The 26,217-nt window shown below is 41.1% G+C and overlaps 1 protein-coding gene across 1 annotated transcript in view; it reads right to left on the bottom strand.

The window, feature by feature from the left end:
- Positions 1-2,927: 2,927 nt before the first annotated feature.
- Positions 2,928-26,217, bottom strand: part of LOC120844903 (4-coumarate--CoA ligase 1-like) — a 38,285-nt gene continuing 14,995 nt past the window's right edge. Inside the window, exons 4-9 of the mRNA XM_040216904.3 lie at positions 16,616-16,818; positions 15,219-15,387; positions 11,292-11,564; positions 8,454-8,598; positions 7,171-7,431; positions 2,928-3,064 (exon numbers count right to left, since the gene is read on the bottom strand). Coding sequence (XP_040072838.1) covers positions 2,928-3,064; positions 7,171-7,431; positions 8,454-8,598; positions 11,292-11,564; positions 15,219-15,387; positions 16,616-16,818 — 1,188 coding nt within the window. The remainder of the gene's footprint in view (positions 3,065-7,170; positions 7,432-8,453; positions 8,599-11,291; positions 11,565-15,218; positions 15,388-16,615; positions 16,819-26,217) is intronic.

Here is a 26,217-nt window from a genome sequence, read left to right as displayed (position 1 = left end):
AATAAAATTCGGAGTAGTGCACAGAGAAAAAGCTACTTAGAAGTCCGTATCCACAAGTGCGGGCACAGGGCTTACTTCCTCCCAATACGAGAACATGCAGATCGTTAGAGAATTCCTCTGGGGCCTTTTGCTTTCGGCTTTGAATTTAAAATACAGAACTTGATATGTAATTGTCATATTTTCTATTGTCAAGCAGATATGCAGTCCATATACATATGAACGATTTAGTATCTGACGCTTAAGAAGTACGGTTTATTTCCTGCACATACGTACTCTTTTGTAAAATAATGAGCATATCTTGTAGCGTGTAAAGCTCCAAATGTTCTCAGTCATGTGTTTAGTTTCCATTTAGATTCTAGTAATTCATGCCCGGTTACCTAAACTTTTTATTCTTGACTGAAGTTTGTCCGGGAGTCTAGATGTTACGTATCTTCTCCGTCAATACAAAGGGCGAAGCTCACACACAACTTGCAAATCACCCCAGTGCCAAGTAAATGAATATTGTTGGGATAATAATGTTGCTACACAATTTTTACGCTCATATGTTGAGTTAAATTCTTACATGAAATACAAAACCTTACATAGTTCAAAATTCTGCTCAGCTGAGTGTCTACGCGAAGTCCCGTTCAGAACTCTCATAGCACAAGATTCGAGTCCCAATAGTGGCAAAACAAACAATATAATACACTTTCTGTTGTTACTTTCAGACAGACTACTATATTGCTTCACTGTGAATAAAAATGAACGAAATAAAAAGTGGATTGTTTCAGAAAATTGACATCAAAATTTGCAAGCTTTAATAAATATTCATTTTTTTTCAGGCAAATGTTCCGCGTTATATGTCTAGCGCAAAATATTCAAAGTATATGCATAAGAAAGAGCTTAATTGGAGCTTTACGGTGATGTAAAGATCATAAAATTATATTAATTAGGTCACACAGCAGAGCTTGGTGAACTTCGTCAAATATTGTTCCAGAGAGGCTTTTTGACAATTAAAAAAAAACATTACAGATATTATCATCTAGACGCTTATTTAGCATAACTCGCCGTTTCCACCTTTTTTTAATAATAAAATTCACAGGTAGCTACTAAACATTTTAGATGCGTGAATTATGAATTAGTATATTTTTGTGGGTCGCTTGTATTACTGGGCGATCAGCGAATAAAAACCAAAATGTAAGCGTTTATGGCCGCCATACAAACAAAATATTACATTTTCTGAATAGTTAACTTTATAAAGAAGTGCAATAGATAGCTAGTCAAAATGATTGGCCAAATAAAAGGTAGGCTTTTTTTTATAAATCAACCTCCAATTCACAAATTTATCGAAATAGTCCTTGCTTTACAAAAAAATACTGTCCTTTCTTTTTACACACAACATCAAACGTGTTATCATTAGGAGGAGTATACTCTAAGCCTTCTGAAAATATTAAACATGTCAAGACATGTCACATAGGTCTCACGAAAGAGCTGGTAAACTTTGACAAATATTGTTCCAAAACATCATAATGGCAAATTTTCTCAAATATATTTGTATAAATAATCGTTCTAAAATTATTTATAAAAAAATAAGGGTGTTCACGGGTATCTATCAAAAAAATAAGAGTCGCGAAATTTGAATTAGTGTATATTTGCGAGTAAGTTTATTTACTGACAAAACAGCCAAACAATATCAAATTTCAAGCTTTTATGGCTGCCATGCAAACAAAATATTACATTTTCTGTCTATATTACCTTATAAATCATTGCAATAGCTAGCTAGAGAAAAAAATAAGCAGGGTAAAAAGTGGGTTGTTTAAAGAAATCGGCCTCCAATTTGAAAAAAAAATTTGAAATAGTCTTTGCTTTCGAAAATACACTGCCCTGTCCTTTTTATCAATAGATAGAGCATATTCTTAGCGTACTGAGAGTACTAAATGTGTTAAGATATCTCAAATAGGTCACACGGAAGAGCTGGTCAAACGTTGACAAATATTGTCAAAGGGACACCCTTTGACAATGTTTAAAACAAAAATAATATAAACAATCACAATAAAATATTTGACCATAAATAATCCCTATTCTAAGAGTGGCCGAAAAAAGTTACATCGCCCTACCAGAAAAAGGCAAAAAGCAGAAAGGAGTCAAACATGACACCTCCGACAGGCGAGAGAAAGGTCAGTTTGCGCCTCGGCTTAAAATGTCCATAACTCGAGAACAAAAAACCGCCCGAACTTGCGGTTTTCAAACCCTGTCACAGAAGAAGTTTCCCCAAAACATATTCTTTTTTGTAAAAATTAAAAATTCGACCCCAAGTTCATGCCTGAGTTGAGATGAAACCACTCATATATATATACTATATATATATATATATATATATATATATATATATATAACGGGCACGGTGGCGGGAGGCCGAAGGCGTGGGTATATAACTGAGACGAAAAAAAACCTTGGTGAAAACAGCAACAATGGACGATTTGTTCTTCGATGTTTTTTCTCTCCCAAGATTTAAGAAATGTTTTTTTTTTTTTTTAATTTGTATACTATTTGAGCGTGTTGGGGCTTTTAAACATTTAGAAAGTGGAAGTGGAAAGTGGAAGTGGAAGGCTAATTTGCCGAGCACGACTATCTTCGCCAATCTTCACGTGATGGCCCGGCCTCCATAAATCGTTTGTGTGTTCTCATAGTCTTGCCTTCTTTTAGTGTCTGCGGCCGACCGGATCGTCCCAACACAATACTACACTTCATCAAAGGCAAACTGGTGTATACTGCCATTAATGGAACTTTGCTTAATCATATCTAGTCATGAATTGAAACCGACTCACAAACATAAGAATTAACTGGGGCATTTTTATTTATTCTTGTTTATTACAAGTGAAATACGGGAACACCATCTCAGGTTACATGCTGGTTTTCGTGTATGTTGTGGAGTCTGAGAAGCTCAACTATATGTTTAACTTTTCAATTTCATGGGCAACCTTTGTTTTGAGCTCTTGTTTCAGGATCTTGCCGCTCTCGGACTTGGGAAGAGTTTTCATAAAGAAAACACCTCCATACAGCTGCTTGAACACTGCTGCTTGTGCTTTGCAATCGAAAAAAAAAAAAACGTATAATCATTTTATTAATTTCCCGCAAGCTCAACACTCCAATCATGTAGCCATATTTTTTGCAGACTAAAAAGCAGAAAGACGTTTACGTTTCGTCTCCATGTCATTTTCGAAAATTAAAGAAAAAGCATGGCGCATACCAAGCACATTTGCTTTTTTAGTGTCTTGTGCATTGTATGGAGTAAATTGACTACTATTTCTCTTCATTGTCAGTTCCAAATAGCAGCTAATGTAATACAGCCAAGGGCACCGATTGATAATAGCCGGTCTAATATGGAATGCAGAACTTTTTTGAGGTACAGTCTCAAGTTGAGCTAGTTGGTACATGTTTGGTATAAATGTCAGCTGGAACATAAACCCGAACACAGTAAGTATAGAAAGTAACCAACACACCGCCGCTTGTGTTTCTTCCTTTTTATACTTTGTGCGTTCATGTTTATGGTCTTCTTGACACTTTACCTTTTTGAAGATTATTATTTGTGCCTTCCAATTCTTAATTAATACTTCGAAATCATCTGATAAGCAAAATAGCTGTATCAAACAAAAAATTTTAACCAATATGGGCTGTGTTATATATATATATATATATATATATATATATATATATATATATAATATATATAATAATAAAGTTTATTTCCCATTCGATACAGGAATGGAGGAAACAGAGGGAAAAAGCTGTTTAACAGCTTGACGAAGCCCCCTGCTCGCTTACAGTTCCACATGACAGATTAGAAGTACAAAGCAACAGCAAAAATAATATCAACATTGTATACAAAAATAGATTATAACCTATCGCAGAAAAGTAATAAATTCAAATAAGAAAATAAATCTTGCATTGTGACAGACATTATATCAACGTTTTTGTTTAAGAGGAAATTTAGTAAAGTAGGCAGCATATACTTTAGAGACTGCATGGAATAGTTGTTATGGCAAAGAGGCACAACCCAACGTGCCGCCGAACGAGTTGGATAGGAGGTAACATGTTCCCTTAGTTTAGAAAGTTTGGCCAGAATATCCACGTTTTTTTTTTCTACCTTAAAACGGACCACAAGTTTATATGTATACATATCGAAAACACGCAACAAGTTATATTTTTCAAACAAGCCCTTGGAGCTTGAAATATAAGAAACATTAGCAATGAGGCGAACAATTTTTGTTTGTAATAGATGTATTTTTTGTAGATTTGAACTGGTGACTGTACCCCATACCAGGTGGCAGTAGTTTAAGTGGGATGCAAATAGAGTTTGATAAATAAGTAGTTTAACGTTGTTTGGTAAAATAAAACGGTTTCGTGAGACTAATCCGATGACCCTGGACAATCGAGGAAGTATATAGCTTACATGGTCGTCCCAAGTCAAATACTGGTTAAAAATAACGCCAAGACTTTTGAAATTTTCCATTATCTCTATAACCTTTGAATTTATTACGAGACTTTTCGTTATAAAAACGCTTTTATTTTTGGTTTGAAAGAAAATTGCTTTGGTTTTACCACTATTAATTTTAAGCCCGTTGTCGGATGTCCAATTTTGCAAACCTGTTAAAGTATCATTTGCGCAGTTGATAAGTTCCTCACTAGTCTTAGCCGAAAATAAAAGGGTTGTATCGTCTGCATATATAACAAATTTAGCAAGAGAATCTATGTTAACAATATCATTAATATAAATGTTAAATAGCAAAGGTCCCAAGATACTCCCCTGTGGTACACCGGAAAAAACAGACTTTGTATTAGATGAAAACCCATTTAAATAGACAAACTGCTTACGATTACTCAAATATGACTGAAGCAACGTAAGTGCTTGGCCCCGAATTCCATAAAGATAAAGTTTTTTTAGGAATAAATTATGGTTTAGATAATCAAATGCTTTCGTAAAATCAATAAATACGGCTAAAGCTATCTGGTTTGCCTCAAAACTCTCTAAAATAAATTCTTTTTGTTCTAGTAATGCTAGATCTGTCGAACGATGCTTCATGAACCCAAATTGATCATTAATAATTACGCGATACTTATTAAAATATTTGACAGACGAATGTGAACAAGTTTTTCTAAGCCCTTAGAAAAAACCGGTAAGATAGAGATAGGTCTATAATTATTTATGTCGTTCTTGTCTCCCTTTTTATAAAGCACAGACACTCTAGCTTTTTGCATAAGCTGTGGAAACACCCCAGTTGAAAAACATAAATTAAAAATGTAAGTAAGGAAGGGAGTGATCAGTGGTAAGACATATTTTACCGGCAGAATCTGCATACCATCGGCATCACAGCTATGGCTATTTTTTAATTCCATAAAGACAGTAGACACCTCTGTATCAGTAACTGGCAATAGAAAAACAGAATCTCTAGTTTTAAAGGTTATATTATCACATGCAGCATCTCTACAGTTAATTTGAGGCAAATCAACAAACCTGTCATTAAATGTGTTTGCCAACGACGCGCCAGTTAATTTCTTCCCAGCAGAAATAATGCATTCTACAGAATGGGACGTTTTGCCTTCTATAACTGAATTTAAGTTCATATAGAAAAAGAAAAGAACCCTTAGGGAAAACAGCAACAACGGACGATTTAATCTTCGACGTTTCGGCCGAAACGTCGAAGATTATATCGTCCGTTGTTGCTGTTTTCACCAAGGGTTCTTTTCTTCTTCTATACCCACGCCTTCGGCCCCCCGCCACCATCCCCGTTGTATATATGGGTGATTTCATCTCAACTCAGGCACGGATTTAGGGTCGAATTTTCAATTTTGACGAAAACAATATATGTTTTGGGGCAATTCCTATAATAAAAGAAGACGCAAACGGTTATTTCGTCGGATTTTTCGTTCTCAAGTTATGGACCGTTGAAGCGGTCAAGGTGGAAATTGATGTTTTTCCAGAATATCGGAGGTGCCATAATTCACTCCATCAGTTTTCCCTACTTTTTACGCTACATCAATATAACTTTCGGGAACACTCTAGACATAGGCTTTTCATGCTAATTAAGCGTCTAGGTCATAACATTCTTAATGATTTTTTTTTATTTGTCAAACCGCCTCTTTGTGACGATATTTGACGAAGTTCAGCAAGCTGTGCTGTGTGACCTAATCAACATATTTTTATGATCTTTATATCACCGTAAAGCACCAATTATGTTCTTTCTTTTGAGTATAATTTCAATATTTATACAGTATATACAGTGTTTCTTTAAGCTTTACACATTTGCTTAAAAAAGCCATTAAAGTTACATTTAAGCGGTTTATATATATATATATATATATATATATATATATATATATATATATATGTATTGTGGGAACGACGGGTTCCCCGCATCCCTATCTAGGCCTAGCTCAGGCAGGCCGTGGGACGTCGCCACGTGGGGGCGCGTCCCGGATGCGAGGGCGAAGCCATATTCCCTGGTGGGCGGCTTTCCCTCGTCCTTCTCGGGTGGTTCGCCTAAGGCACACCCCTCGGGATCATGGCTTGGACGGGTCCGCCCCTCCGGCGAGCCACCTACATCCGACCCACCCCGGGCGCGTCCATTCCCGCAGGCTATATAAGACGGCCCTAATCCAACGGGCGGGACTCTCGCTGGGGGAGGCTCTGCTCGACAGAGCCTTCATATCCTTATTTGATCCTCCCCCTCCGTGATACTGTCATGAACGGGGAGGAAACAACTAACTCAGTGGGAAGAGAATTCCAGTCACTAATTCTGCTGGGAAAAAAAAATTTAAAAAGATTGGTGCAAGCAAAGTAAGGTGCCAGTAAGTGTGGCTGATAATGTCTGGTCTGTCTCGTAGTAGCGCGTTGTAGGTATGAGTGCCGATTAATACAAAGCCTCTCAGGTAATTGGTACCAGCTAATTGGAGGCAGAGGGGTGGGGGATAAAGGGGAGAAGGAGGGGGAGCGTTGGTAAAGACGGCAGAGGGAAAGGCACCCTAGAGGTTTCTAGTTATCATTTTGCATTAATGATTAGAGCTCATAGGCCACTTTTCCCAAAACCAGATTTGTGCGTTAACCTTAAAAGTTAAGCTTTGAATTGTGCAAGTTAGACAGCACATATCACACCAAAAACAAAGTTGGAATATCAGGAACATGACATATACCAGCAATGAGTTCCTTCAGTTCTGTCGCCAGACTCTCGAGGTTTTTCTCGAAGCCGTCCTTGACAACGACACAGGCTGTCGGAGCCTCGCCATAGGTCGAGCTTGGAACTCCCACAACTACGGCCTCTGCGACAGCCTCGTGGTTGTTCAAAATTTCTTCCAGCTCCGCAGGGGTAACGACATTATCCATGCATTTTATCATCTGTTTCAATCTCTCAATAACGTGGATCCGACCTTCAGCGTCGTAGTAGCCTAAATCTCCTGAAATTTAAAATGCAATCTTGTCAGTATTTATCGCTCTTTGTTCAGTGGGCTTACAGTAAAATAGGCACGCAAGTGGATTTTTTGCACGCGGTTTTTGTTTAGTTTTTGTGCATTGCAAATAGAAATTTTTGCATTCAATATTTAAAAAAAAAAAAAAACTTAACTTGAACTTAAATTTTGGCCCACTATTTGGCACTGTTCGATTCGAATTATATTGGAGCTGAAATTTCACTAAACGCACTCATGAAAACACTTATTTAATATAAGAAGCCTATACAAACCAGTTGTAATTGATTGGTTTAACGCCCTGCCGAGCTTGAACCGATGCCTCAACAGAGAAGTAGACACTCCTCATCTGTCATCGGTGTTGTCAAGGCGGCGATTTGCGGCAGGTGTTGTGTAGGGTTAGCGGCCTCGTGAGGTGGTCGAACACAAGCCGAAAAGGATGATAACTTGCCTAAATCGGGATTTCTTTTGTAACGAACGCTCGCTCCACTGAGCGCATAAACGTTAGAAAATGCACAATGACTATCGTTCATATGCATAACAACACAGAAATGGGAGAACGCCCCATTCCATTGCTCAAGAATCGTAGGTGAGTGTCTAGAAATGCGCTCCTGCACCCGTTCGTGCGCACATCTAGCGCACAGCGATGGCAAACCAAGTAGGATTGTAGTGAATTGTGACGTCATGGGAAAACTTTATATATTAATGAAGCCCGGGATATCTTTGTCAACATTGTTGGCTGAACACCAAACCGCAGAGTTTTGAAACTGGTTATATGGTTAATCTTTGCCCCATATCATGTCCAAATATTTTACAATACAGATTTACAGCGTTATATAGAGGTCTGACCGGATGCACTATGGGTTAGTGAACAAAAGGAAGTGCATAATAACACTCCAGATCCATGACTATTTAGGCGCAAAAGAAATATTTGGGTCTGACCGAGAATCCTGTATTATTTTAATTTTTGAATAAAAAAAGAAAAAAAAAAAAAAAAAACAAGCACGTCATACCTGTACGCAACCATCCATCGTTGCTGAAGGCTTCAGCAGTAGCTTCGGGACGGCCAAAGTAGCCCTTCATGACCCCTCGGGTGTGAACCACAATCTCGCCATTACAAAACGGGCCGAGAGATTCGCCGCTGCTTATGTCTATAACCTGGAACATTATATTAGGCCATCAACTTCATTATTATAGTAGAACAGTATTTGTTAGAAGAAACAGCCGCACCGCCGTTTCCGAAAATAGTCAAATGGTTGTGACAAACTCTTTTAACGAACGGTCTGATTGCAAACATTCACTCAGCTACTTGAATAAAGGCTATTTTCACGGCGTGAAAGTTTCAAATAATAGGGGTGATAGTAATGTAATTCAAGGCAACCCAATCACGAAGCACTATTTCGCACAAGAGATAACAATATAAAATATATGCAGCATTCAGTATGCAAGTACCGTTCGCGGATTTGTCCCGCAAAAATAGTTACTTCCGTGTCCCGCATGAGTATGGCCTCGTATGTGGATTAGTGCTACTTGACGTAGTTCTGTGACATATTCTTCATGATTTCGGTGTGTGCTTGCTAATTCTCCCATTAAAGTCAAAAGAATGACCCATTAAACTTCCGAAGTCCAGTCGGTGATAACATTTTTTTTTTTTAAAACGGCAAATCTTTTATTATGCAGAGCCAGAAAAAGCATCGAAAATTTTACAAAATGAATAGACAAATAAATTCAATGGGCGAAATGATGATTCAAAAGCAGGTTTGAATGCTTCAAGCAAGGTCAGGTAGCACTCATTGTGAATTGAAAAAAATAGGTCGTATGTGGTCAGGAAAAGCTTACTAAACGAAGTGAACGAAAACATCAAAGTTCTGCTGATGAACAGCATCGAATTTTGAAAGACCTGTCCCTGGATTTTCAAACACCCAACCATTACCCAGGGTATTTAAAGCATGACATTTCACTAGCTAGTTGGCGCACTCTATCGGGCAGCCCTGAAACACCTGCGATTTACCTATATAATTGCTTATATTTTGTATTATCCTTTTTCCATGAACTTCAAAAATAATTATAGTATTGCTTTACCCAACCACTTCTTCTACAGGAACCGTAGATTGGATCATCCAAATACTGCAAAACCTATGACTCAGATCGAAAGTGTTCTGCCCAGGGTGTAAGATGGACAGGTGGGGAAACGGCCCATAGAAGCCTACCGCAGCGCCGTGACCGGAATGTGTACTCGTCTGCTTGCGGGTACTCCCGATTTGCGACAGATGGCGCTGCGGCGAGAAGAAAAAAATTGGAATCGGATTCGCATGGAACTTTATGGGAGAGAGCGCAAAGTAACCCGAGAACACGACAGTTCTTCATTGAAAATCCACGAGAAACCACCTCCGTCAGTTTAGCCGGCCGCCACCGGTCGCCCACCCGGAGTGAGAGTTCGCGGTGCTCCACATAGATGGCGCCACAGAAAAAAAGAAACCCGAGGGGAACACAATCCGGTCGCTCATTTGGCTCTCGTTTCGCCACCTGTCTATCTTACACCCTGGTTCTGCCCGACCGATGGCGTCAGTGTGTCGGTCTGTTCTATAGAGCCTAGATTGAAGAGAGATAGTCCATTTGAAACAATGAAGAGCGTTTGCTTTTTTTTATTTTTTGTTTTTACGCTGCGTTGTCGCGTGGCGAGAAGGAAAGCAGGCGGAAAGGCAGAGACGCTCGCAGACGATCATCGCTTTCGTCACCTCGTCGCGGATCGTGTTGCAAAACGCGCCACACAAACCACATGACCCCGGTCAAGCAGTTGGAAACGCTTTGTGATGTCTCGTGGTAGGCGGTTACAAGCGACCAGGGCACACTCGATCACTTTCCAGCCCAAATTTGTGAGCCAGCCTCTACCACACAGATCAGATATCATCATATTCAGGTGGTGCCATGTTAAAGTTTACTCGCGAGTTTAGTCGTTTCGTGCTCACTGAATATCTGTACGTAGTTGTGTTCTAAAATGAATATAAAGTGTGCTAAATTACTTTCCAAATAGTTTTAGCGTCATATTTTTATTCGTACGTACAAGTATCCATTGCGAGGCGTATCTCTAGGCGTGCCGATGTTACAATGTTACATCGAACGTCTGTAAGCTCCTAAACACATTGCGATGCAGTATTCCCTGATTATCACGTGTATAAGCTCACGAGAACTTGAAGTTTGATTGTGCGTTTCTATAGATTTTAGTAATCATATACGAAGTGTGATCAAAGAGTACGACACTGATTTTGTAGGTAACGCGCGCGCAACATTTAAAGGCGTCTCATGATGAAGGGTAATGTGATCGTTTGGGGGCTGCGGTATACGAGTTCTTGTGACCACGTGCACAGGCGCAATGGCGGTATCACTATAGGCTGCAAACCAGAAGGAGAGCAAATATCAATGTTGTGTCGAACTCGTCAAAGCTAGAACAGAAACAGTTGATATGAATTCGCACAAGTTTCAAGCAGGATTGTGTTCTCTCATGATCTGGTTTGAAGTCTATGGTGAAACCGCATTAAGTCCTCGCGCATGGCCGCAAAATGCTCGTGTAGCGCACCTCCAAATGTTCACAGAATGGGGCCCTTTGGCACAATGAGACAAAAAGATCCCTGCCTTTGAGTGCTGCGCGTAACTTTCTTTTTTTAAGGTACAAAATTAGTCTCAGAATTTTTTTATCGTACCTCTTATCCCTAAAATAATTCGTTGCTGCTTGTAAATCATTTGCTTGCTGATCTTCGTCAGTAAGTAATAAACGGAACACTACACTGCTATGGCAAATTTTAAACCTAACAAAAAGAACACGTGTACAATCCGATGAGTTTCAGGCATACCTTGATTTTTATACCGGCAAGAGGAACTCCGCTGTTATCGAAGGTAATTTGTCCAACAGGTGAGCTGCACATTAAACCAAACGTTTCAGTCATGCCGTAGATATTGAGAAGTGATTCGACGTCGAATATTTCACGAATCTCCTGTGCAAGCTTGATCGGGATCACTGAACCACTCATCATGATTTTTTTTACACGAGGCACACGAGCGTTGTCTTTTCTTACTTCTTTGGCAATATACTGCATCCAACCCGCAATGCCAATAAAAAGAGAAACCTGCGAGATCAAAAAAGTAAAAAAAGTTACCGCCTTAATTGAAGTGCCTCTTAGATACTGCGTGTAGATTGAACACGGCGTTCCGGTCCCGAAAACATTATTGTGTTCGGCGGAGGTCCTGGCAGTAAATATTTTTATCTTAAAGGGCAACTCCGCTCAATTCCAAAGATTCCTTTATATTGAGTGATTTCGTATTAAGAAGCCCCAGTAAAACACAGTACGTTGTTTGCTTCTCGAAAAATGGGTTAGTTATATTTTTAAATCTAATTTTAAATACGAGCGGAAATCGGAACGAAACGTCGGCTCTGATCGGCAACATTGCCCTTGGGCCCCCGAGAACATGGCCATCACGTGGTACGAGATGTCGCGTGATCCTCTACGCAACGACGAGCGGGATTGAGGCGGGCGTCTGCCAAGCGCAAGTGTCGTCTGCACCGCACTCTTTACAACGTTTTGGTATCTACGACATTCGACGACGTCTGGAAAACTGCGGCATAAGTCTGCGCGCGTAGTCTTCGTAGTGTGGACGAAACTCTGAGAAACAATAATCACAAGCGGTGAGACGACGGCGGCGGTTGTGACGCAAGAAATGGCGGTAACGGCGAGACCACGGCGGGTGGCCGGATGGCTTCCATGAAGCGCGCTGCGCAGGCGCGTTACGGCAATCATGTGGACACCGCTGAGCGCCGAGAGGAACCGTTGCTGACGTCATGCGCTACGCTCGCCCGGAGAAGTAAAAACAAACAAAAGGGGGCTATGGTGATGACGTTTACCTCAATGTTGGCTACGCCCATGCCGTAGCCTTGACTGCGCTGTTGGTTGCGCCTGTATTTCAAAAACAAGTATTTGAAATACGTATTTCAAATACTTTGTGTATTTTGCATTTGTACTTAATTACAAACTGGTTAATGTATTTGGCGTGTGTATTTAAATACTAAAACGTGGGTATTTCAACTACAATTGTAATTAAATACAATTTTGTGGGCGAAAATACATCTTGTTTCCATGCATGTGGTTGTAAGATATAGTCTCCATCCTTTATTTGGCCATGGGGCTTTTTCTTTTTCTCCTCCGGCTTTATTTTAAAAGCACTGCCCAGAGCAGGAAGAAAACTTCGTTCTGCACCGAATGCACTGTCTCTAAATCAAGCACAAGGTTTTAGTGACTTTGTGATTACGGAGCTAGTCCAGGGCAAAAATGGTGTCGAAATCGACGTTCACAGGCAGACTGGCTAAATAAGTGCCTGTGACAACTTGTGATGCTTTCCAGCCTGATTTCCATTCATATTTTTGCCGGGAACATTCTGAATGCGCGGGTCGTCCAGATTTTCGTAACTGGTGCGAGTTTCAACAACAAAACAATTCTCTAGCTAGTGCTGCGCGTCTTGGTCGTCTCGATTCTTTGTTGGTCTATACCAAAATGTAATCGAAAAGAAAAGCTGCTTGAAGCTCTGTACTTTTTTCACCTAACAGGCGGTAACCCGGATAAACAAATCCGACCAGCTAATGCATAACAGTCGGTGCGTTTAATCAGTTTCTCCTACCTTTCTTAACGATTTTTCGAAGTTTATGGTATACTAACGTGATAATAAGAAACAAATCAAGAGTTATTTCTTATTTTGGCGTTGTAGTAGAAGCAAACTCACAAGAAAGACGAAAAAAAACAAAAAAAAAACATGATTTTGTGTAAAATTTAGCACAAATGAATTTGTTTCATTTGAAATAGATTCATTATACTAAAATAAGATATATATACTATTAAACCCATATCATCTGGAAAAGGGTGATTTTGTTCTTAGATGTGTTTCGAAAAAAATGGTGATATAAATATTTCTCGCTTGAACCTTCATTGCTATAAATACAAGATAAGTGTCCGTGGAGATTGGGAAACGATAGACAAACGATAAATAGAAGAAAATATAAAATTAATATCGGTTAACGTTTTCTTTTTTAAAAATTTAAATCTCCATAATAAAATTGGTATGAGCGTGTGAGATTGTTTTCGCTAAAGTAAAAAAAAATCGACTAAAAGCAAAAATTTGTATTATTACTAATATTAATAAGCATCATTTTGAACCTAAATACAAAGCAAGTGCGACAAAAAAAAGATAAGATGAAGAGAGAGAGAGAGAAAGGACAGGCATTGATTTTAATGTTTTACGAATCAAACTTCTATTGAAAAATAAAAGAAATGAAGAAATCTACAGTTTTCGGATGTATGAAAGTGTATATTGGTATCTGGCGCTCACTTTTTTTTTTCAGAAAAATGTTTTGGGTAAGTTTGTTGAGTATCACGCCTCAGTGTTTCAGTATACGAAATGGTTGCGGACAAGAATTGTACTCGTATTAAACTGGGTATTCCGCGAGTTCGACGAGCATGCTAAAATTTTCAAATTTGAGGGAAAGTTCTGTATTGACTGAAATCATATGGTGATCTTCGGCTTTTGTGCTTTTAACAATTCACAAGAAATAAAAGCTTGAGCGTGACCAGTATTAAATTAAGGTAGATATTATCATCAACGTAGCTACGATGTTATCAACGCAGCCTTAGTGTTTGGCTACGGGTGTTTCTAAAAGATAAATGGTGTATTGAACTAAATAAAAAAGGTGCCTGGCATCAGTTGTTTTTGTTTAAGTTGTTTCCTCTAAGATAGAAACCAGGCCTCAGCTCAACTGGACCAGCTAACGTAGCACTGCATTACACAATTCAAGGATTGCTTAGAAAGGCAGCAACAATAAGAACTAACTCCGGAATACAATTCGAATATCAGGCGGTCATTCTTCTTCACTGCATGGAGAGTAGCATCAAGTTTGCATGTTAGTTTTTAAAATTTATTAATCTTGTTGGGGAATATCCTTTACATCATGACATCACATTTGCATTGCCTGCCAGCAGATTTTTATTATATTATTTATGGTTTTTGGGCACGTTTATACATTCCTTGTGTGCTTCGGTCACTGTATGTTGTGTCATTGTTTTACTACATCAATGTCAAGGTCAGTCGATCCTTTTGATAATCGTGTTCGTTCTTGGTGTGGCGCTTGAAAGCATTTTATTATGCTACCTGCCCTTCACTTAAGCGGTCATATCTATAGTCAATTTTCATAGTGCTTTTCAAGTGTTTTTATTAGATTATTTTCATACCATTTCTCTTTTCATTGGGTTCTTTATTTCGTGCATATAATTACATTTTTGCGGATTCGTTTTATATAGTGTAATCATGTCTGAAGGTAAATACTGCATAAATAAATAAAAAAGATAACGTGAACCGCGAGATTGGTAGTACCATAAATACGTTTTTGTAGGTGCGTTCACGCATTTCGACAGTTACTCAGCGTCAAAAAACACAAAACCCTTACGTAAAAAAAAAGAAAAAATATCACAAAAAAAGAAAGCATGGACGATACTGCCCTTACGGCCAGTTTTTTCAGTATTTACTACTTTAAAAGGAATATTAACAGCGTCAAATAGCTTAATGTCCCCTGGCAATAATAAAAATTCAACAGTTATTTTATAGCAAAAGCAGTTTTGGGTCCAAATTTACCATGCGATTGAGCCACAGTCTGCTCCTTCATAGAAAATTTATGCGGCTGGTCACAGACAATTTATACTTACAAATTATTTTCATTCTTATTTTCACATAAAATTTCTTACTTTATGGGTCTTGAGAACCTCCAGGAAACTTTTGTACGGAATCAAAGGATCGGTTATGATTGTTTTTGCTCCTGAAAACATGCAAAACATGGCTACTGAAAAACCCGTCCCGTGGGTGAAAGGATTCCAGCAAAGGAAAACATCCTCTTCAGTGCAAGCTCCAGCAGACCTGAAATCCAAAAAAAAAGCGGTTTATATAAACTCAAAGATGATAAATACAGCCGCCTAAAAAATCAAAAAAAGGTTTCTTTGCTACCCGGAAGCTATTTTTAACTCTTCGTATAAACTAATATATTGTTAATGCAAAGTAATATATTAATTAAAAAAAATACAGTTGTATAAAGTAATATATAGTAATCCGGTCGGAAACAGAGAGGACAAAACAAAACACAACAAAACAAGATGAGAGAGCACAGAAACAAATTACGCACGAAGGGCCAGTACGTGGAACCTCGCTGTATGGTCGTGTGCACCATTAATTCCCCATCGTGTTCTTCACCTTCTTTAAAATACGAAGTTTTCTTTAGAATAAATGTGCTCATAAAACGTGCAAAACTCAAAGAAACACAAAACGAACAAACAACACATAAATATACGGCACCTCTGTTTCTTTACATGCTTTAATCTTTAGATGTGATGTGCTTAAGAAAACTTGAGTTATGCGACTGATCTCGTGAGATAATATTTAATGTTACGGCTTCCCCCACGGCTTCACAGCGTTATGAAATGGTTGAAGCAGGGTGAAATTTAGATGCTATAATTCACCTTGCATATCAGGCAATTGATTAGTTTCAGTATACCAGTGTTCATGTAAATAAAATAATTTGGTGCTCGATCAGGCCGAAAGAGATATTTTTAACTTATAAAAGCCATGAAAAGAAAAAAAAATTAACCTGTGATGGCCCGAAACTCAAGTTAGTCGGTAGTCACCTCCTTTCCACTTGTTTTCTCGCCGGCATTTCGGGCGCGGGGAGGAGAGGTGAATCGGCTTCGCCTTCACGTTGGGGTGGAAAGGGCAACTTACCATATCGTTAAGCGAATGACCATTCCTTGACGTCATGAAGTTTGCGTGCAGAATCTCAACCAAATCTCTCACCGTCTATATTGCTCTAAAAGTTTTTTTTTTCTTCACGTAAAATTTATTTTCCGGCACGCGTGTCCCAACCAGACTGTTTAAAAAAGCTTTTTTTTCTTCTTTTCAGGAGCGCTTTAAGGCTGTTTTAAGCAAAATATATTATATACTCGTGCGTCTTTCTTACCAGATTTGAGAAACCATACATTCAGAATGTGCCGGCTTCCGTACACAAAACAAACAAAAAGGCTGCTGGTATGACATAATATACTTTGTATCTTCTAAGAACTGGTTAGTTTTTTTCAACACTGATCACCGCTCATACCTGAAGGTGTGAAACGCGGCACAGTATGCCTTGTGCGATGTTTCCACGCCCTTCGGAAGACCCGTTGATCCTGACGTGTACAGGATTGCCACAACCTCTTCTTCGTTGTCAGTAGGTACGTGGGGCGTGAAGGAGGCATCTGAAAATTCTTGAAACTGGAGAACATCGATGTACCCGGGCGCGCTTCCCACGCAGAACAATGCCTGTGAATCAAAGTAAAGAAAAACAAATTTATTTATTTGTCGTCGTGCTTGTTGCACTGTGAGACAAATAATATATGCCCTTGGCTGATTGCAATAGAGATGTGAAGCGCTTCCAATAGCTACAATCTCTCGTTCTTCGGTTAAAAAAAAATTATTATTTTTTTTTAAGTTTAAGAGAGAACAACAAGTTGCGTCTAAAGTTTTCTTTTTAAATTATTTTATGTCTGTAGCTGGTAGCGTGTCAAATAAAACCACTTAGATTTATCAAAGTCCGGGCATTATTTTTTTTTTACGTCATCACAGAACTGAGGTCTTACGCAGAGAAAGGGTTTCGAGCGCTGCGTTGTGAGCAGAAAGGCTTCGTGTTCATCCAATTCGTGAAAGCACGCTCAGTTTTGGGACAAAGCGTAATTTGTGAGTTGACAGCATTCGGGTATGATGACGTCACAAGGAGGCAGAAGAAAAAGGCTGTTCACATGCTTCAATTTGGGTGGTGCTGATCGTGTGCAGCAGCTGCAGTCCACGCCTTGATGGGTCCCCTAGCTGGAGCACAGTTAGCAAAGTTTATCCCTCTATCATAAGAAATAGCATGCATTAACTACAATTACGTGGCCAGCACTGTCACGTAAAAAAAAATAAACTACAATTTATTTACCTGGTCGAAACGCAGCGGCAAAACTTATATTTTCTTGTGCGACAGAAGAAACACACTACATGTAATCATTTACTCTAAGGAAAAGGATGTTTAAAAAGATGGACCGAAATCACTGCTGCCGCTGAGCTGCCTCTCAAATAAATGCGTTAGCACTTCGCGCAGCGGTTACATGTAACAGAGCATGGTGGATGCAACCACATATCCGCGGGGTGATCAGCCTCTCCCTCTTCTTCCTGGTGCAAGCAGATCTTTTCACTTAGCGAGTGCACGAAGGACGCGCTCACGATGCGCGTCAAGCGGCAGAGCCATTTCTTTGCGCGCATTTATTCACCACGAAATTTTCTTTAATCCTGCAGCGGATTCATCATGCACGCGAACGGCCTATGCAACTTGAAGTACCCACATACGCCGCCGTTTGATTAAACTTGTACACGTTACTGAAAAAAACTAACCGATTGCAATTACAATTACTTCACTGTAAGAAAGTAACCGATTACAATTACAATTACAGCTCCAAAAAAGTAATCGAGAAATTGCTCTAAAGTAATCGATTACTCCCCACGTTACATTTCATTCAACGTTTTTTTATTACTGTAGCATAATCCTTAAAGTCTAAAACTAAGTTGTTCTGAAAAAAAAAAAAAAGCCTTAACCGTTTTTGCTTAGAGTTCAGTCAGCGACGCCAAAAGACCCAATCCCTCTCGTGATAAAATAAAAAATAAAAATAAAAAAGACGATGTTTAAATATATTACTCACAAGAGGCTGGATAAGGTCATTTTTCGCACCGGACGTAGTCTCCGGTGTACCAAAAACAAAATGTACCCAGCAAACGAAGCGTAGTGAAGTGCCCTACAAATCCTCGAGGTTCCGTGCTTAGTGGTTTCGAAAAAACAAAACAAAAATTGACCGTTGCCCAGAGCTGAGGGACTCTAGCACCACGGGAAGCGCTCAAGTGAGGGCATGTCCTCCGATATCCCATCTCGGAGGCCATGGTGAGATTCCACCGGCTCTCCTGCTCTGCGGGCACGGCGGAACTGCTCGCGGTCATGCCTCGCGATATGCCATTCCCGAATGTAAACAACACTCTTTACCATCCCAATGTAGTTCTGCACCTGGTAGGGGATTGCACCTTAGTAGAGATGTTTTTTATTGCATAGAGAAGCAAACGCAAGCGCTGTGCATTTGTGTTAGAGTTGCGTGTTCCATGTTCCGCACGCGCGTCGTCGCCATGCTCTAATCCAAGGCTGGAATTTTGGCCTCCGCGCACGCGCAGTGTGCAACACGCAATACTAACGTAAACTCACAGTGCTTGCGTTCGTTCATATACATACTACTAAAACTCACTACTGTTGCATTGCTTTCCAACGAAAACAAAACGTGCTGCAGTGAGCAGACGCGCAAACGGCTAGGGGTTCCTCAGAATTGGAAAGGCTGAGATTGTCAAAACAATGGTGGGTAAAAATTAAAAAAAAACGAAATGTTCTGAGAATATTAATAAGTGAAATATATATATATATATATATATATATATATATATTCCTTAGGGGACTTTAGAAGTTTTGCCGATTGCCAAAAGTGGCAAATTTCATACCATCATATGCTTTACCCACAGTTATTGTCATTTTACATGGGTTTCTTAGAGTTGCTAAAATGCTTTAATTGATTTTATACTAGGTTTTCTTGATAACTTGTTAATTAAAATGCTGAAATTGACACCACTGATGATAATTTGTACACTTTTGCTTGCAATACTTGTTCGCGTGCTTGAAATTAGATTCTAGGCAACAAATTATATTAGAGCTTGAAAAACTACGCATTAAGGCATTTTAATTGTATCATTATTATTAATAAAAATTGCGGCAATGTAAGAAGTTCACATTATGTTTTCTTTTTTGGCATATAAAAAACTCTGACATCGTTATCAAGATAGACAAACAGTCAAACACTGGATGTAATATAAGGCACTGCACACGCACGTTTGATCTGTGATTCGGATTCCGTCTTTGGTTTTAGCACGAAAGCATTGACTTTTTCATGGAGCGAACCGGCGTTATCAGCTTTTGAGGCCTCGAGAAACGGCACCTAAATTCCCCTGTCCCATGAACCAAAGCCTACAGTCTGTAGGCGCGAAACAATGAATAATCTTTTATTGGCTGCGACGCGTCACCTCAGATGTTTCGTCACGGAAGCCACAAGGGCCGTTCAGGGTGAAAACGGACGCGCCTTAGAAAAATATAAAACACAAAGAAAAGCACAGCAAAAAAGCACAGCCGATGCATTGTCAGGGAAGCCGTGAAGCCGAAAAGGGGGGGAAGGAGGGGGGGGGGGGGCTGCGCCTGAGCAGTGAGGGAGTGTGATGTCACTGCCGGAGCACAGTGTGATAAAGGAAGGGTTGTCGCGCTGCTTGTAGGAATGTGCTGCGTGTCACATTCTAGTCTTAAGTGTCTACTCGTATTTTGTAGTAACAATTTATACTTTATACTCTTAATTTATACTTTCTGTGAACATATTCTTAACTCATCATCCGTTACATTATTCTGTAAAATGTTTGTTGATTCTATTATTCTCGCGCATGGAAATAATGTTAAAGCAATAAATAATCTAAATACTCCGAATCCATTAAAAGGCCCTCAGTTCAAAATTTCGCATGAAAATGATCTGGCCGAGAATAGGCAGCAAGAACACAACACATCCACATCAGAGTTGATTTTTGCAACAAATACGATATCCTATGTTGCCTCTAAGGTGTATGGAAGACCATGTCTTTAAAGGGACACTGATCTCTCCAAGTAATTTAATGCGAAAGCATTAATTATCTCATAGAGCGGAGTTGGCGGCGTCTGTAACCGCGAAAGATCGCGAAATTAAAGCCCTTTTACCATTGGCTGAGCGAAAAGGCTCCTAGATAGCCATTGGCGGCCGCTTCACGAGATCGCACGCTCGCCCGCCGTTCTCAAGTCAGGTGTTGCAGGAAGGGGGAGGGGTGCTGCGGACGCTTCACAAGAGCGCGTGCCCGCGGCGACCGCTCTCGTGTCAGGCGTTGCCGGAGGGAAGGGGAAGGAGGGGGGGGGGGGGGGGGGGGCTGCGGTTGCTTCTGCTCAGAGCTGGCAGTAATGTAATTACCGTAATGAAATTACAGTAATTTAATTACTTGTTCCAGTAATTAGTAATGTAATTCATTACTTTTTGTAGCAGGTAATTTAGTAATGTAATGAATTACTCCAGCGACGGTAATTGTAATTAAATTACCTAATTACTTTTTCGCGCCAGGCATATTTTTTGTATCCAAAATACACAAGAGCGCTTTTCTTTTTATTTTACTTTTTCGTTTTCCTCTACACCTTTCCAAAAAACGCTCTTTGGCCGCCGCTATGTTGCTGATGTTAATGCGGCAGGTGCAACTCTCGCGCCCTCTATCCAGCTAGACATTTTCTCATGGCCAAGAATCCGAGACATTCGGTTTAATTCCATTCCGCGACGACATGTGGCGCCTAAGCCCCGAGCGAAATCACTTTTCCAATTTCCAATGTGCCCTCTGTTTCCGCCCGCACCGCCAATCTTATCTTCGAATCCGGAGAGGAGACATCGTAATGCAGTAAGGGCATAGCACTCATAACACGCTCAAGACAGCTCCGAACCTCGGAACCTCTCAAGGTCACAGCTGGGCGCGCCTAGCGCAGACGTGCAATGTGTAATTGCTTCTCCCGCAGCCAATGTGCATTTTAAAGTGATAAGCTAACGCTGAAGACTATTGCTTCATCGCTAAAAAGCCAAATTTAAAGCGAGCAAAGTTAAAGCTATACTTCGTCTCACCTTAGCATGGACTGGCCCCGGAGGCTGCTCCAGCGCGAGACGGTAGCCTTCATTGGCGTTCGCGCCAAACGAGCCCTCGTGCAGCAGCCGAGGTGTCGTCGAAAGCAAATAGCTCGCGCTTTTAGCACGCGACCAACAATAGCCCATGCTAAGGTTAAACGAAGTATTGAAGCGCGAGCCGAATCCGCTGCGTTTTCCTGCCTCGCACCGGCGGTAGTGCACCGGGCATAAGGCAAAACGATGCTAAAAGTGCTCTGTTTCAGGCTGGGCTTTCTCTTATCACTGGAGCCTGTTAGAGAGGGTCTTCTGGCTTAGGGCGCCTTGGCTCAGGCTAAACTTTGTCTCACCTCAGCATGGACTATTGTTAGCCATGCATGCTAAAGGCACGAGCCGTTTCCTTTGAATCACTCCTCGGTGGCTGCGCGAGCGCTCGGGCAGAGAGTACTCCAGTCGAGTTTGTCAAGGCTAGCCGCTCGCGCTTGCACAACCTCTTCAGTAGTACTTCGCAGTCTCACGCTAACATGGACTAACCACGGAGGCTGCGCTAGCGTGAGATGGCAGCCCTGACTGCGTAGATTTGCATCCTCGCAGCACGAGTGCTCGCTCAGCTGCCGAGGCGTCACCCAAAGCGATTACCCCGGGCTTTTATTGCGCGTGGTTGCTAAAAAGATACAATTATAGCTTTGGCCGTGATACGGTGGAATATGGACGTCAGCTATTTATTTGTCTGTTTGTAAACAAGCTCACTATGGTGGGTGATAGCTCAAGAGTGCAGTGGAACCTCCGCCTTCAGCGCGCGCTCCTTGCTTTCCGCCGCGCTTTGGCTGCGCGTGCACACTTGTGCTATCAAGGCTACAAAGCTCGTGCTGGAAGCGGAGCTTCCACTGCACTCTTGAGCTGTCACAGGCTATTGGCGACGTGCGCAACCGAAAGCGTCGCAGTGGTCGGCCTTCCACGATTGGCCCAAAAGCTGACTATGACGTCGGAAAGGGTATACCATCGACGGAAATAAGAAGAATGAAAGAACTTTAATTTCGACGGTGTTGGCAGTGTTGCTTCGGGAGCGCAATGATTTCAGGCTTCCACCATGCTATTTACAAACACCATTGAACTTGTTTTTCGCAAGGTATTGACGTCACAAGGGGGAACCATAGGAGGGCGCCACCAAAACATCTCGCCGCTAATAGAGTCCACTATTGGCGAACCCCTGCGCGCTTCCGGATTCGAACTTCTCTTCGTTTTGTTCCACGTAATTTTGCTTCCTGTACAGCTCGCAAGTACAATGGTCGTTTGATAAGTTTGGTAAATTTATACGATGAACAATTCAATGGATGACGCCATGGCTGGCAAGTGTCATTCTTCAAACTAGCCCAGGCTAGCTTCCAGACGGGAGCGAAGCGCTGTTCATGTTTGACAGACGGCTGAAGCAAACACTGTAGCGCTTGCCACAACACTGGAAAAAAAAAACAGCCCTGTGCAATGATCAAGCACGTTTGTTTTAAAAATGTTAACGTCCACGCATCAAAACCAAGTCGCATTAAGTTCATGGGGACCCTTATTCAACGTTGAAGGCTGTTTAGCTCTGGGTTCATTGGATTAAACGTGGCAGAACGTTCCCTGAAGATGAAGCGCGCTCCGGACGCCGAGTTGAGGTCACCACGACGGATATTGTTGAATAAATTCATAGTATATTAATTGGAGGACAGTCGAGTGAATGTGCACAAGACTGCTGAGACCATGGGCATCTCAAAATAACGTGTGCATAAAACCCTCTACAAAAAGCTATGTGCGCGATGGGTACCAGCACCACCTCCTAGATAACAAGGCCGTAATGCTGATAATTTTTGGCCACAGAAGAAGGCCGATCGCGGGCCGTGATTGGACGCGAGGGCTGCGTCAGCGTCTCGTGTCTAATCAGAGAGACGGACGCAGCGCTCGTATCCAATCACCGCCCGCGATCGGCCTTCTTCTGTGACGAAAAATTATCAGCACTACGGCCTTGTGATCTAGGAGGTGTTGGTACCAGACTGTTCATTCACCAAGACAACGCGCTCTCCCACGAAATGACCGTGACAATGACAAAATTGGAAGAATTGTACTTCGAGTTGATTCTTCATCCACCCCATTCTTCTGATATGGCGTCGTGTGTTTTATCAGTGTTCCCGAACTTGAGAAATCTGACTCTGTCGGAAAAAGTTCTCATCAAATGAGAATGTCATTACTCCCGTCAGTTCATATTTTCTAGCCTTTAAGAAAACCTCTTTTTCTGAGAGAAAGAAAATTAAGGAACTCGCTGGACCAAGTGGATAGTCCCCAATGGGGACTATGTTGAGAAACGACATCAATTTTTTCTTCTAACAAAGCGTTTAACCAGCTTTTTTACCAAACTCATCAAACGACCCTTGTATGCACGTTCATATAAAGGTATAACTCGGAACACAAAGCACGCTTTGCATTAGAGATGGACAAATAAGCGCTTTACCAGAAGTCTACTGGGGCACGAACCACCCTGGCGCCCTTGTAATATCAACTCACGCCGAGCGCGATGTGGTACAGATAGAGACGGTACCTACGAATGGTTGGACCACACCGAGAAGGTCAGCAGGAGAAGCTCCGTCTCCACCTCGCGCTTGTCATTCTTCGTAAGTTGAAGCGTTACCAAACTTAGAGAGCTCGAGCCGGAGTTGGAGCTTCCCCTGCTGACCATATATTGTAACAAACTGTATAATATGCAAGTTTTTGCAAGTCGTGTTTCCAGGTTCAGCAAAAACTCTGCAAGCAGCCTTGAAATTGTGGTAACCCACATGATTTTAAGCCCGTGTCGAAATTTGACTAAGTTGTCTGATAGTCACAGAAACATCTGTAAGCTCTGCAGTTGGTAATATTATGCAAGGGAGAGAAAGAGAGATACTATATGGTGCAAATAAATAAATATTTATATGCTAGTTCGCCCATATATTTTATACCTTCAGCGATGGCGAGAGACCCGCAACATTTCCTGTTTGAGTCCTGGTTTTCTGAGAGTCCCTAACCGAGTGTGCTAGCGCCTGGTAGCTCGGGGCATGTGGAGAGCAGAAAGATCAGGCTACAAAAACCCGGAAATCCTGGGTTCGTCCCCACCAATCAGGATGAGCATCGTACCGGCACGTGTTTGAGTTGCACAGGCTGAATTTCTCAGGTACAGCGTGAGCCAGTATCACCGCCTCTCAAACGGCACACACATAAAATTTTTATACCCTTATTTGTGTAAATGGCCTGTCCTATAGGGAGCACCCTTATTCGTGTACGAAAACACCCTAGAAAAAGGGTGTAATGTCTCACACCCTCATATAAGGGTCTTTGGACAAGTATGCGAGTAGCGAAAGCGGCCGATTAAATGCGCGGTTGCGGCAATGAAAAAAAAAAAAGCTTCCGTCAGGTGGAGTTGAACTGACAACCCCTCGATAACGGCTCAAGCGTTCATCCCACTACACCACCCTCAAGATGTAGATTTTGTGTTTTACTCCTGCTACTTAAGTCTTCCTAGCACATTTAGACTGCAAGTGTTTTTTTTTTTTTTTTTGTTTTCGTTAATTTAACATTTTCACGAGCATCCCTAGGACTACTCATACGCCCCTTTTGAAGTATACGCGATCGCGGCTCGATCACGTGCACTTTCCAACCTCTACATCCGGCTTTCGCGCGTGGCGGCGCTTTTCTATTTGGCTGTATCATCCTACACACGAATTGACATTTCCACGTTTGGTCGCATCAACGTACCGAAATTGAATCGGTCGGACCACCCCGTGCAGTTCATTAGGACTTTCAAACTATACCTGATTGTGACGATCAGTCGAGATGCCTTTATCGCCATTGTTTGTCGTAACAAAGTGCGATTAACTGATGCCTTGGGTTAATCCGACATTTCACCGACACACCCCTCTCACACCCTGTAGATATGGGCGTAAAGAGAAAGACGAACACTCTTTTAACACAAATTACGAACGATATGTACATGTAGGGTGTGTGAACGGTGTAGGATGGGTGTGAATTGTCCGTACACCCTTGTTACGCCCATCAATAATTGAAAATCGTGTAAACATGGTGTAAGATGGGTGTGTTTTCTAACTCACACCATTCTTACACCCTGTTTACACAATTATGGGTGTTAACATTTTTACTGTGCAGATCTAGCTCATGCGGAAACGCTCACGACGAATGTAGTTGCCTGGTTTAATCTTTTGGAAAGCTGCGAGGCCACATATTTGCTAAACAGGGCTCTTTTGAAGTATGTAGTTAAAAGAAACGCAATTGGCGACAGCGGGCGATGTTCTATGATTAAACAATTCTACAGGGTCTCCTGTTTTCCATCCACCTTGATATGGTGGGCTGTCTTGTGTGCACTTCTAGATAGTATTTTGAAGTTTATATTTTACTTATTATTTTCCTTTTGGTTCAGCACTCTTGTTTCTCAAAGTTAAACAAGCTCGAACGGACTCTTGTGTCCATCAAACGCCATAAACAACGTGCTTTTCCGAGAGATTCTAAAAGCACCACGATTCTATGAGAGAGAAACAAACAAATGTTTATCGAGAAAAGAGTCAAAGTACAGGCTAGCTGGTGGAAGTCAACCATTTCGTCGTTTACCCTGAGACTGGAAGGTTTTTTGAAGAGCAGAAGTAACAGAAAGACCTGTCTGTTTTTTCTGTTACTTCTGCTCTTCAAAAAAAAACCCAGTCTCAGGGTAAACGACGAAATGTTTATCGAGCGTTTAGCGAGCATGATTTCAGTTTGTTGTTGTGTGGCGATGTTGTGGACGCTGTAAATGAGAAATTTGCCAAGTGGAATATGACCGCTAGCCTGGGGTTTTTAACGTGCACCACGCAGTGGTAATAGACGGACGCGCCCCGGTACAATGTCCATCCACATCGAAACGGACAGGGGTGGGGAT

The sequence above is a fragment of the Ixodes scapularis genome, unplaced genomic scaffold (genome assembly GCF_016920785.2).
Source record: "Ixodes scapularis isolate PalLabHiFi unplaced genomic scaffold, ASM1692078v2 ptg000225l_1___fragment_3__unscaffolded, whole genome shotgun sequence".
Classification (NCBI taxonomy): Eukaryota; Metazoa; Arthropoda; class Arachnida; order Ixodida; family Ixodidae; genus Ixodes; species Ixodes scapularis.
Note: the sequence above shows the minus strand (reverse complement) of the source record. Positions and strands in the feature narration are given on the sequence as shown.